Source organism: Malus domestica, chromosome 08, assembly GCF_042453785.1.
Source record: "Malus domestica chromosome 08, GDT2T_hap1".
Classification (NCBI taxonomy): Eukaryota; Viridiplantae; Streptophyta; class Magnoliopsida; order Rosales; family Rosaceae; genus Malus; species Malus domestica.
This window is the reverse complement of record NC_091668.1, coordinates 21,065,738-21,079,905: the sequence shown is the minus strand read 5'-3', so window position 1 is coordinate 21,079,905 and position 14,168 is coordinate 21,065,738. Positions and strand designations below refer to the sequence as shown.

General features: G+C 38.1%; 1 protein-coding gene and 1 pseudogene across 1 annotated transcript; one reads left to right on the top strand and one right to left on the bottom strand.

Moving 5' to 3' along the window:
* Positions 1–545: 545 nt before the first annotated feature.
* LOC139198486 (U4 spliceosomal RNA) lies at positions 546–680 on the bottom strand (annotated as a pseudogene).
* An 8,266-nt stretch (positions 681–8,946) lies between these two features.
* LOC139198346 (uncharacterized) lies at positions 8,947–11,244 on the top strand. The gene is made up of 3 exons (XM_070826964.1): positions 8,947–9,081; positions 9,517–9,892; positions 10,869–11,244. Exons 2-3 carry the CDS (start codon positions 9,527–9,529, stop codon positions 10,884–10,886), a joined length of 384 nt encoding a protein of 127 aa, XP_070683065.1. The 5' UTR covers positions 8,947–9,081; positions 9,517–9,526; the 3' UTR covers positions 10,887–11,244.
* Positions 11,245–14,168: the final 2,924 nt, after the last annotated feature.

Genomic DNA, 14,168 nt, shown 5'->3' with positions numbered 1-14,168 from the left:
GTCATATTCATATACTATCTCCAACCAAATAGGCTAAACGTAACCCCTTAATAATTTATTAGTTTTAAATTTATTCTTAAATTTATCAATTAATTTAAGGGTTTTTATCACAAATGGTCCATGAAATTGATCCTTACCATCAAGATGATCCCTGAAATTAAAAATCAATTAATGTAGTCCCTGAAAATAGGTGTCATAAATCAATGTGGTCATTCCGTCACAATCTGTCAAAAATTCTGTTAAGTGATGATGTGGCATATAAATGGGCCCCACAAGATTTATGGGTTTTTTTTTTTATAATTTTTTATAATTTTTTTTATCACAAAGAGTCCCTGAAATTGACCCACAACATTAGGATGATCCTTGAAATTGAAAATGTAGTCCTTGAAAGTAGGTGTCGCAAATCTATATGATCCATTCGCTACAATTTTGTAAAAAAAAATTTGTTATGTGCTATTGTGGGTTTAATAATTAATAAAAAAAAAGTTGTCTAAATACCTATTTGCACAATGAAGTTTTTTTTCTTATAGTAGGGCCTACTCCGAAGAAACATCTCTTCCATAAATTCTCAAAGGCACAAGGCTTAACCAAGACCTAAGAGGGGGTATGGAAATAGTTTTCAACCAACAATAGAGGTACCTCGGTTATAACCTCATTATCTCAAGGCAGACCTCACCGTTGTTTGCATCACCAAACTACCAGGGAAGTGCCGAACAAGCTTTCCAAGATTAAAGTTGTGAGGATGTTGATCGCCTAAATGTTAATAGTGGTGTCTCAGAAGTACAATCGGCTAAGCCGTCACCACAGGTGATCTCGATCTAGTTCAATTCAGTGAAGGGTGTCAAAGTGTGTAAATATGAGTTTATTGAGATTTTTTTAGAGAATAGAAAGCAAAAGAGGTAGAGAAATGTGGACTCGGATCAGATGTGATTGTAGGACTGGGTTTTTGGGTTGACAATTTTTTTTATTAACTATTAAATTATTAAGCCTATTTGTAATTTTTTTTTAAATTTAATTAGACTTGTGTGACCCATTAATGTGTCACATCAGCACATAAATTTTTTTTTGACAAAATTGTGACAGAAAGACTACATTTATTTGAGACACTTACTTGCGGGACTACATTGATCAATTTTCAATTTCAGGAACCATTTTGATGTCGCATGTCAATTTCAAGGACCATTTTGATATTGCAGGTCAATTTCAAGGAAAATTTGCAAGAAAAAAGGACTTATGGGGCCCATTTATGTGCCATATCAGCACTTCACAAAATTTTTAACAGAATTGTGATGGAATGACCACATTGATTTGCGACATTTATTTTCGGTGACTACATTGATTGATTTTCAATTTCAATGACCATCTTGATGGTGATGGTCAATTTCAGGGACAATTTTTGATAAAAACCCTTATTTTAATTAAACTACTAATAATTATTCAGAGCTGAAAAAGAGGTTAATTGCACAACAATCCCAAGTACATGACAAAAACGTGTGCATGCTCAGCTCCCCAAAACACTCTTAAACAAATAAATATAACATAAATGTAAATTATAGTACCAATTAGTACCAACCCTAGCCGTTGGATCTATCCAACTCATTGCAGCTGCATCTGGTAGGGCCCAGAAAATGGGCTGGGTACCAGGCTAACCTTGCCCAGCTCGATAGCCTTTTGGCCATGTTTTGGCCTGGGTGGCTCCACTATTTTTTTGGCCCAGCATTCGATTGAAGATGGATTTTGTCCAAATCAGGCCCTATAACCCTTTAGCCCGCTCCATTGGAGATGGCCTACGTAAGTTGGGCTACTCTTATATTGCGAATTGGATTTATGGTGGAGCCTCAACTTTCTACACGGTATCAAAGCAGGTTTGCCACGTGTGAAACCCAACGGCCGCATGTGCTCCACGTCACCCCATTTGTGTTGTCCACATGTTAGGCTTAAAAATTCGCCACATGTGAGGGTGTGTGTTGAGAATGAATCCCACATTGAAGGGAGGAGGGACCTTGCATAGGCTTATAAATAAGTTGGGCTACTTCTTATATTGCCAATTAATTTTATGGTAAAACCTCAACTTCCTATACATAGTGGTTTGATTCCTTTCTCTCTTTACCATTCTACATTTCGTTTGTTACTTGTATTTGTTTTCTACTTTTCTACATGCGTGTTTTGCATATTATATGTCGTCTTTGAAGGGGATTAGAAATGGGATGAATTTATTCTATTTATCTGTTCAATATTTATGCCTTCCTCATTTATTTATTATTGGAGAAAACAGGCCCAAAAGTGAAACTTCCCCACGTACTATATCTTCATTTAAATAATTTTCTACCAAGTTTTCTAAAATGTCTTGTTTCCTAAGAATTTTCTGATAGCTTTTTACTATACTTTTTAAAGTTTAGTTTGCTGAGATTATATATTTTAAAGAAGAGAGGAATCAAACTGCGTTTGAACTATAAAAGTTGAGAAAGTTATGGAATTAGGAAGTGAACCATCGCAACGATATGGGTTAAATAGTGTTGTCTTGGCTTGGTTTGATTATTTTGCCTTTACTTTCTTTGTGTTTTATATCTTTTTTTCCTTTAATTTTTTGGTGATAATTTTGGTCTCACTCTTAATGTCAATAAATGTACTGAGATGCCTACGAGTTAACCATTCATATATTGCAGATCGATACAACAATAACAATAACAAAGCCTTTTCCCACTAAGGGTCAGTTTGGGATTACTGTGCTTTTTTAATAAACTGCTTCTACAGTGCTTTAAGAATAATCAGCTGTAAAATAAAGTTGATAAGCATTTGGTTAACTGAATTTTAAAAGTGTTGTAAGTATGAAAAACAACGTAAAAGCGTTTGGTAAAATTTAATATAAAAGTGATATAATTGTATACAATGACAAATAGACATAGTAGTAAGAGTGGGGGCAACGACAACAGTGATGGTAATGGTGGTGATGGTTGTGGTGGAGGTGTGGTGGTGGTGCTAATAGTGGGATGTGTTGGTTGGGTGGAGAGGTAACAATGGTGGTAGGATGGTGGTAGCACCGGTAGTGTGGTTGTGATTGCAGTGGCAATGGTGGTGGTGGGCGGCAATGATGGTGGTAGTGGGAGTTGCGGTAATGGTGGTGGTGGAATCGATGGTGGTAACAATGGTAGTAGTGGTGGTTGTGGCAATGCTAGCGGTGGCAGTAATGATGGTGGTGACAATGTTGATTATGGTGACTGTGGTGGAGGTTATGGCTAAGGCGGTGGTGGTGGCAAAAATGGTGGTTGTAGCGGCGGTGATGCTGTATGGTTAGTATTAGTAGTGGTAGGTTGTAGCATTTACTTTATTCTATAAAGGATAAAATATGTGTGGAAGGCTAAATAATGTCATTTAAAAAAATTAATGAATGTACAACAATTGAACATATTTATTAAAGACCTAACTTTACTTTTTATTAAAGTATCTTTTAAAAGCAACCTACAGATTGCTTTTAAAAGTTGTTGTCTAGAGCCCATTGTTTTTAAAATAAGCAGGACATTTTACTTTACCAAACACATTTTTATTGCTTAACTTTAAAGTGAAGCAGTTTTTAGTGAAAAAAATAATATATCAAACGGGCCCTAAGTGAGATTGGCTATATGAATCCTAGAATGCCATTGCGCTCGGTTTTGTACCACGTCTTACGTTAGATCCAAGTACTCCAAGTCTTTTCTTAGAGTATCTTTCAAAGTCTTCCTAGGTCTTCCTCTACCCCTTCAGCCCTGAACCCCTGTCTCATAATTGCATTTCTAACCAGAGCGTATGTATGCCTTCGTTTCACATGTCCAAACCATCGTAACCAATTATCTCCCATCTTTTCTTCAATTTCGGCTACTCCTACTTTACCTCGGATATCCTCATTTCGACTCTTATCCTTTCTCGTGCGCCCACACATCCAACGAAGCATTCTTATCTCCGCTACACTCAATATATGTTAATGCTTCACCGCCCAATATTCCGTGCCATAAAGCATTGCTGGCTTTATTGCCGTCTAAATTTTCCCTTGAGCTTTGGTGACATATGACGGTCACACAACACACCAAATGCACTCTTCTACTTCATCCATCTAGCTTGTATCTATGGTTAAGGTCTCCATCTAACTCTCATTTCTTTTGCAAGATAGATCCTAGGTAGTGAAAACGGTTGCTCTTTGGTACTTCCTGATCTTCAATCCTCACCCCTAACTCATTTGAGCCCTCGTTCGCATTGAACTTGCACTCCATATACTTTGTCTTTGACCGACTTAGGTGAAGACCTTTAGATTCCAACACTTCTCTCCAAAGGTTAAGCTTTGCATTTACTCCTTCTTGAGTTTCATCTATCAACACTATATCATCTGCGAAAAGCATACACCAACGAATATCATCTTGAATATGTCCCTTTAACTCGTCCATTATCAATGCAAAAAGGTAAGGACTTAAAGATGAGCCTTGAGGTAACTCTACAGTTATGGGGAAGCTTTCGGTTTGTCCTTCATGAGTTCTTACGGTAGTCCTTACTCTATCATACATATCCTTATAGTTTGGATATATACTACTCGTACTCTTTTCTTCTCTAAAATCCTCCAAAGAATGTCTCTTGGGACCCTATCATACGTTTTTTTTTTCCAAATCTATAAAGACCGTGTGCAAATCATTTTTCATATCTCTATATCTTTCCATTGATCTTTGTGAAAGATAAATTGCCTCCATGGTTGAGCGCCCTGAAATGAACCCAAATTGGTTGTCTAAGACCCGTGTCTCTTGCCACAGTCTATACTCAATTACTCTCTCCTAGAGCTTCATTGTATGACTCAATAACTTAATACCCCTTTCATGTAATTTTATATGTCACCCTTATTCTTCTAGATAGGCACCAAAGTGCTCTTTGTTTTGAAAATCTTATTGAAAAGGTTTGTGAGCCATGCTATTCTTGTCTCTCCCAAGACCTTCCACACTTCAATCGGTATATCATCTGGGTGCACTGCTTTTCTATGCTTCATCTTTTTCAAAGCTACAACCACTTCTTCCTTCCTAATTCAGCGGTAGAAGGAGTAGTTTCTACACTCTTTCGAGTTACTCAACTCCCCCCAAAGAAGTATTCCTTTTGTGTCCTTCATTGAAAAAATTATGAAAATAAGCTCTCCAACTGTCTTTGACTGCGTTCTCTGTAGCAAGAACCTTTCAATTCTCATTCTTGATGCACCTCACTTGGTTCAGGTCTCACTTGGTTCGGTTCTTCCTCATCTTAAGCAATTTCTTATCATTTTTATTCCTTAGAGATTATTAAGTTTGTGAAAATATGTAATTTAAATTTAATCATCAAAAACCCAATGCAACTTCAAAATTATGATTTTATTCAGTACTTGATTTAAAGGGATTGTAATTTTTTTGCATAAATTTGTTTATGGTGTTGCAACCAAGTATGTTGTTTGCAATAACAATTCGAGAATTTAATTAAAAACTAGCCGTCCCTTTGGGGCATCCGATAAAATTGAAAACTAGTCTCTCTGCACATGTCATTAAAAACTAAGCTGTTGAATAAAAATTAGCGCTTAGCTTGCGTGAATAAAAATTTGTAAATCGCGCGTAGCGCACCGTGATAAAAGAAAAGTCTTTCACATGTGCAAAAGCGCATGCATGAATGCTAGTTTTTCATTTATGTGAAAAGATGTCAATAATGATGTATATAAACTAGCTCCCAACTCAATTAAAACCCAAGGCAGAAACACACAATACTGAAGTTACGTAACAATTATCACCGTACCTAGAATTCCAAAATATTACAATTCAATTAGTTAGGGTTTTTCCGATTCATCCATGAGGTAGGAGTAAAAACACTAAGAGAGATAGGATAAATACAAGAATTACAAGTTCAATCAAACTTTAAACTTTATACTCCAAATTCTCAACTTGTTCACAATAAACAACTAAACTTTATGTTCGATTCAAGTTCCATTTTCTGCAGCTTCAGCTGAACTAGAGCCATGAACATTGCTACGACGAACTTTCTGCAACACCCACGAACAACACGAACAACAACCCTTGGACTGTACCATTTCGGTCTTTCCAGATTTAGTTGTGCCCGACTCCACCCGTTCTTCTCTTTCCATCTTCATCTTCTTCTTGTGGAGGTCTCTCAGCACATGTGCTTCAGCAAGACTATAACCAGCAGTAGACATGGCCTTGAATCTTTGTAAATTAGTCAAGTGTTTTTTTGGACTTGATTTTTCTTTCCTTTTTTGTAAAGGGCATATTTGATTGGAACTATGAGGTGTTGTATTTATAACGTTTATGATGCGCCTTGGAGAGCAAGAAAAGATATGAATATGACAATATTGGCAATACATTTCTTTTTCAGTTTACTGTTGACTGGTGGACTTTTGAAGTTAGCAGCCAAAGCCAAAATGGGTAGCTTGCTTACCAAGGAAAAGACTTTCTCTCACAAAAGGAAACTACGTGACCATTTCCTATATATATGCTTTTCTTTGTAAAAAACAAAGTTGCGTACATTGCGCTAACAAGTGAGTGTGCAATGGTGAGAAAACCATTCAAGTTAGAAGTAAAGAGGCCAATTCTAGAAGCGAGTATGAGAAGAAGCCTCATGGGCCTATTGGACCAAGCCTTCCTGTGGAAGAATGATCCCCATCATAACGGTAGGTCAGCCTCTAAGTTAGGAGAGTTTTTTTACTGTGTCGGAAACATGGCCTAGTAGACCAATGGTGCGTTTACGTATCTGTAATCGGAATGAGAATGTAGAATTGAATTTCGATTACGGAATACTCCGGTGTTTACTAAACATAGAGGAATAAAAAAAGCAGTGGGGCCCACACAAATTTTGGAATTCAATTCCTTGTATTGGTGGAATTGGATTCCCTAGATATAGGTGGTAATCCAATTCCTAATTATTTGGGTAATCGGAATGACACTTTTGTTCCCTTTATGCCCTCACTTACTTTTTTTTTATTTCCAAGACTATCCTTTATAAACCCATTAAAGTATATAAAATATTTGATTTGGGACAAGGGCATTTTAGTAATCATACTGGTTTATATTCTGATTCTGTTGAATTAGTAAATAGCTTTATGAAATTCTATTCCTATTCCAGAACATTTAAGTAAACAGCTTCAATAGGAATCTGATTATGGCTCCTCCTCAATTCAATTCATTCTCAATTCAATTCCTCCTATTTTCATTACCGTTACGTAAACGCGCCACAAGTGCCATAATACAAGGGGTTGGATACTTAAAAAAATTTCCAACCACTTGTATTATGACACTTGTGTACTGAGCCGTGTTTCGGCAAATTGAAAATTTTCTCCTAAGTTAGGTAGCACCCTCCTTCGGTGGTAATTGCTTGAGTTAAGATCACTCCCCAGTTGCTATGCAACTCCCATGTATCTAGTTGGACTTCTGTCTCGTTTTTTAAAACGAAATGAACTCTTAAACCTTGTTAAATGGTATTTTAATTTTGCTGGTCAGTTCTTAATGTTCTGACAATATATTTACAATTGATGCTTAACTTCACCAGCTCATTTAATTTTTTCTCTATTATGCAGATTAGTAGCTGGGATGAAAGACGCTGTAATAGTTGATCGATTTTTCGACCAATCCACTGGTGTATTGTCCCCGAGAAAACGTTATGATTACCAAAACCAATCAATCCTTGCGGGTTAAGTTTTTTATTTTTTATTTTTTTGGGCAAATTGCGGGTTAAGGTTAGCCAGTGTGTGTGCAGCCTGGAACAGCGAAGCTGCAGCAGCAGAAGATGCACAATGCAGTGAGCTCCAAAAAATTCGTTTGTTTCCAATGTGCCAAAGAGAAAACTGGTTTGTGCCTCTGAGGAATTGTTTTTGATTAATGCCTTTATTGGAGGTGGTTGTCAATCTGCAGTTGCAGTGGTCAGCCATCGTTGATATTGTTTTCTGCACATGGAAAGAAGAAGCCAACATTACTTTTATTTGTTGTTTATGGATTATCATTTTACACATCTCATTTACACACTCATAAGAAGCCTACCTACCATTAGGACCTTCGCTTTCCCTCCGAACAAGGACAACGTGGACTCTGGAATTTGCCACAGCACGATTTGCACGTGGATGATTTCTAACAGTAGATGCATTGTCGGCCTTGTTTTAGTTTTGGAGCTGGCGTGCATTTGCGGTCTGGAACTTTGCATTATTCACGCCCGACTGATCCTAGGACTCTGAAATATCAGGGATTAATCATGGAAATTGACTGTTCGCTTATGCTCTATCACATTTCACATGGATTGGTGGGATCTCTACGTAAAACTATTCTAGAGCCTAGGACTCTGAAATATCAGGGATTAATCATGGAAATTGACTGTTCACTTTCTGTTAATACAAATTTCTGCCGTCTCTAGCTTTAACGAACATGCACCTATAAAACAATCAACGCCTTTGATGAAGGACCTAAGCCTCACGCGCCCACGAGGTTGGGGGGGGGTGGTTAGGCCAATGCATTTCCGATGCCTAAGTTAGTTTCTCTTAGAAGAGTAAAGTGTTTAGGGCTTTTTGGGGGTGTAAAAACTAACTGAAATTTGTAGAATTGGGGGTAATATAGGGGAGTGGCCGACCATGGTGTTAGGGTTTTACCCTACACATGGCGGCATCCTATTGGCCAAAGTTTTGTGGAGAAATATTCTCAAGATATTAAATAAGAAATAATATCTTGAGATAATGGAGTAATTATCCCTAATTGATTTAAATAGGGATTACTTACTTGAATGAAGTCAATCTTCAATTGGGAATTATTAAATGGTAGTAGGTGTAGAAATCGCAAGCTGCATGGGCTTGTAGAGTTGTTTCCCAATTTGAACTAGATCTCATTTCTTGATTTGGAGATAGATTTCTTCTAGGAAAAGGAAACCAATTGCTCCAAATACCTATTTAATTCTGCCTTAAGTAGGGGATTAAATAAATTTGGAGAACAATCATCATTCCAACAATGAAGAGATAAGCCAGAGGAAATTTGTTCCCCTTCCCTTAGTTTTCTTCATCTCTGGTCCTTGCAAAGAGTCGTCTCTTGTTGTTGTTTTTCTTCTCTGTGCCGCACCAAGGTAAGAAAAATTTAAAATTTTCCTCCTTTTAATTTTATTTTTTGGAACTCCGGGGCTTGAAAAATTGGCTCGGCAAGGGCCGATGAGGTGTACGGTGTGCTGGGGTGCGGGGAGGCCAACTCGGGTTGGGCTTCCATGGCTGTTGGGCATGGGCCTGTGCAGGTGAGAGGAGAGAGAGTAGGAGAGACTGGCGTGGGCCGGCTCTCTAGTCCTTGTTGGGCTTGTGTGTGAGAAAGAAGAGGATGAGGGAGACGCGGGCGTCCTTCCGTGTTGGGCTGGAGTGGCTTGGGCTGCATGTAGTAGAGAAAGTGTGGGCTGGGGCCTCATGTGGCTTGGCACTGTGGCGTTGGGCTCTGCGGTCCTTCTTTATTATTATTTTTTGTTTTCCTTCTCACGAGCTGCCTTTTAAATATTTTTCTTCGTACCTTTTTGCAGGAATTTTGAGATGTCTTCTTCCGATCGCAAAAGTGACGAATATTCTCCTCCATTGTACTGTCAAGGTGGTTCTTCTGGCAAGGTGGGCTTCTTCAAGGCTTCACATGTCGAGATCAATTCCGAAGAGTTGTTTTGGGATTTTCTCGAGACATACAAGCATGCGATTCTGCCTGGGGTTGGTGTCAAGCGAGTGAAGGATGATAGCGCCTATGAACCGTGTGGCGAGGGTGCCACTGCTAAGAAGAGGGCTATCAAACTCCATCCGTATTACTTCGTGCTGGGATTTACTTTTCCCATGCCACGTCTTTTCCAAAAGGTGATTTACTCCATGAAATGCACGCCTACTCAGTGGTCCCCGAATGCAGTTCATGCGATGGTGGGGTTCTCGAACTTCAATGCTGTAGGTTTTGCCATCTGTATTACTTTGTGCTGGGATTTACAAATAGAATTATTTGTTCCAACACCAAATACATGCATCCATGTGACACCTAACTCCTCCTTATGCATTCAAATGTTTCAATATTGAACGTTTCTAGATTTTGCCATGTGGAAAATCAACGAGGAAGGAAAAAGAGGGGTACTAATAATTGGAATTAGAAGAAAAAAAAAACCTAACAATTTCTCGCACGACCAGTTAATTCGACACGAAGTGACATGATAAAAAAGAATTTTGTGCAATAACCCTTCCTATTTGATAGAAAAGGATCCCAGGATCCTAAACCGATCTTACTTGGGATCGCAAATCCCAAGTTTGTCTATGAAGAGCATATCTAATTTTATTAGGCCTCTGTTGGCAGCTCATACAAGGGACCATATAGTATTAACAATACGGACCAAGTTGTTTGGCGTTTTATGTGTGAAATAGCCACCATATAAAATAATCTAATCCTTCCAATTTAATACACCTTATACCCGCTTAGTTATCCTCTCAAGTACGTTGGTATAATTAGTTGAGTTCACACTCGCATTCACTTTTCTCCAACCCTCTATACTTTTGAGCATCGCGAACTCATTCTCAACCAAGGTATTGCTGATCTCTTCCCTCTCTCCTAACCGCCAGCAGAGGCTCCAGCAACGGAAGAGCTCAAAGAGGAAGATAAGCAGCGTGGTAGACGAAACCCAGGACTCCATAAAAGAGAGGAAGCCCACACAGCCAAAACCTAATACTAAAACTGTGATTTTAGGTCTTGATTTTTTCTATGTTTTCTACTTCTGGGTACTTTTTCTTCTAGGTTTTCTACTTCTTGGTACTTTATTTCGCGATTTTAGATCCCGATTTCTTCATATTCTTATTTCTGGGTTTTCAATTATGGTGCTTGAATTCGAGATTTTTGATAATTTTTATTTTACAGTTTTTGCATTTAGAGTAAGACACTGGCGCTGTAGCTAAAGAACTCGACGGCGAGAGGGAAGCTAATCAAGATAAGGCCTCGTACAAGCTCTTCGAGGCGGGCAAGAAGGAAAAATCTGCAGCCAAAACAACTGCCATTTCGAAACCGAAATCGGAGAAGACCAATAAGACCTCATTTGTGGATTATTCTATCAAGTTTTTTTGGTTTCTTTCATTTTATTTAAAAAAAAATTCTTAAAACTAATATGGAAATTGTTTTTTCATAAATAACAATACTATTTATCATGTACAGTACCAAACGTACTATTAAATAGTCCGTCCTTAGTCCAATACTAAATGGCCGACTAATTTGGGCAATAATGTCTAGCGACTATTTATCTTATCCGATTGAGATAGTTAGCACAGTCCGAGCTGCCAAATGAAGTTTAGTGTCATAATTGATTTCTTCCATGTGGTCAACTTTGACTGTTCATTATGCATTTTTAATGTAATTTCATTTTTCCTACAAAATACCAAAACACAATAAAAATCATAATAAATAATATACAAGTGTGAAAAATGTAAAAAAAATAAAATAAAATATGCACACTTTTGTGATTGCATCTTTTACACTTTGACGATGGGTATATCATTATTTACCCTCCAAACCCTTGTAAACATTGTTTTTAGGTGGAGTTGAAAATGAGTAACAATTCATAATAATGAATTTAAAAGTGTGAAATATATGAAAAAATTATGCCAATGGATGTGACCGCATCCTCTACGCTTTGACGATGTTACATCGTTTATTTGGATTTTAGGGTTCAAGGTATATCAATATTAATTTAGTGACAACATCGTTTGTAGATACTAATCTAGTATTATAATTTTCATTTGATTATTTATTGAAGTAAAATATATTTTCTTTAACAGATAACTGGTCGGGTCATATTATCCGTTTATTTTATCAAGCTCGACATGACACGATCCGTTAACTTATCAGGCATGTCATGAAAACGACACAAACCCAATAAATACGACACGATCGCCAGGTCTAATTGGAATGGTGTGTGATGAGAATATTGTGGCATATGAGTCCCTAACATGCTTCTCTTAAACGTATTGGTTTTTAAATGATTATAATTTGTTTGACAACCAATGTATTAAAAGGCTGATGCGTCAAAGGGATAGCCATGCCTAGGCGTAAGGCGAAGCCTCACGGGATTAAATATTTTTAATATATTATACATATATTTGTATAAAAAATAATACTTTATAAAATAAACATCCATTCTCAATTTATCATTCAAATCCATAGTCATTCAAAAGATACTATCATCTAATTTCATCATTCAAAAGGTAATATCATCCAAATTCATCATTTAAAAGGTAATACAAACATGAACTAAAATTGAATCAAAAGCTTACATGGAATTTTCTGTTTTTGCCATACTCTTTAGATAGCAAAGAAATGCAGCTATTTTTTTTTTACCACAAAATGCAGCTGTTTTTGCCATACTCTTTTGAAAATGCATAAATTATGTGCATTGTGGAGCAAAAAATAATTAAGAAAATTATGGAGGTGACATGTGGACTTTTGGGTGAAAAGGATAAAATTACCCTCAAGGTACACTGAGATTGCCACGCCCATGCAACGGATAATAACGGCTCAATCAAGGTCAAAGATGATAAAAAATGGTACTTATTCGAAATCCTCTCATCACTCCCCATCAAATCCTCACCCACAAGGTAACTCCCAATTATTCTTTTCAAATTGGGATTAATTACCAAATTAATTGCAAGATATTATTTGACATAATATCTTGCAATTATATTCAAAATATCACCATAAGTGGCCAGTGACTATTTCTCCAAATAGGGCTGGCGACACTCCTATAAATAGTCCAATTTTCGTCCAAAAAGCTAAGTTCATTCTCCCAAAAATTTCCTAAATACTTTCTCTCTCAAATTCTAACTTTGGCATCAGAGATTCTTCGGCCAAAGCCCCCCCAATTCATCGTGGGCTCGTGAGGCTCTTGATCTTAATATTAGGTTTTATTATTTTGCAGGTACATTTTCGTCAAAGGAGAATAAGGCGGAAATTTGCATCCACAAATTGGTGTGTTCATTGAGAGTCTTGATTCACATGCTCGAAGAAGACTCTTGCATTCAAAAGTTTCTTGTTTCTTGTTCATTCGTAGATTTTTTGTACGTTCTTATTCCCAGAATTATTTTTAAAAATTCTTTGAATAAACGTAAAAGAAAAGTACGATGACTAGAGATTCGGAAACCACAACAAATGGAACTTCCTACGCTCGAGAATTTGGACCACGACGATCCATGAGGCTCAACATGACAGTTAGTGGAGCAACACCACCCCTACGAGGCACCACCGTGGTAGCCACCATGGTAACAACCACGACAACGGCCCTAGGCAAGTCCACTACCCATGGTGAGTAAGCCACTTCGCAGCAGCAGGCTTAGGCTCGTGCCACAAGGCAGCCAGCCCAACTCAAGGCAATTTATATTCAACAAGCCCACTGTGCTGCGATGGCAACTGAGGCCCAAGCAACTGCAGCAATTAGAGCAGTCCAGCACTTGCGGGCCTAAGGCCAGTGCTATCCAAAGCTAACCCCAAGACTCGCAGGCCCAAGTCGTACGGATGAGAGCCTAGAGCCCATGTGCTCTAGTGGCCCAGCCCCGCGCCCACAGTTTGACTCATGCCTACAACTCGACCTGCTTCCGCAGTCCAACCTAAGGACCCACCCCTATGGCCTCCCAAGCAGCCCAAACCGATCCAAGACCTGTTCAATCATCCCGACTTTAGATTTCTGGATTGATGATTGAATCGGGGGTATTTTCACCATATTTTTTCGTAGATTTAACATATCTCAACTCAAATCTCAAGCTCGGAGTCCATTACACTTCCACTACTCAAGGAGATGCATACCGTCTAAGCTCTTCCAATCCAAATAGTGAACCACACTTGTCTTGACAAGTCATAAAGTTGACAAGCGCCTGCACACAATAGATGATGTTGGTGAATTAGCTCTTGCAGTGCACCAAGATACAACATGCCCCAGACGAGGTTTCTTGAAGTAAGACAAGGGCATACTACGAACCTCTTTAGTAGCGTCTTGGCAAGCAGCCACTCGACTAGTCATGAACCAAGCATTCTGGTAGTGTACACCCTTGACTGGGCACTCGAGATAACGTATACTCTCGACTGAGAGTACAGAGGAACGTGCACTCTCGGTTAGGCTAACGGACGAGCATACATTCACGGTTGGGGCCACACTCCGATAATCAACATGAGTAACCT

Bases quoted from the DNA above. Each gene is read 5' to 3' on its own strand.
- LOC139198346 (XM_070826964.1), top strand. From the start codon at position 9,527: ATGTCTTCTTCCGATCGCAAAAGTGACGAATATTCTCCTCCATTGTAC.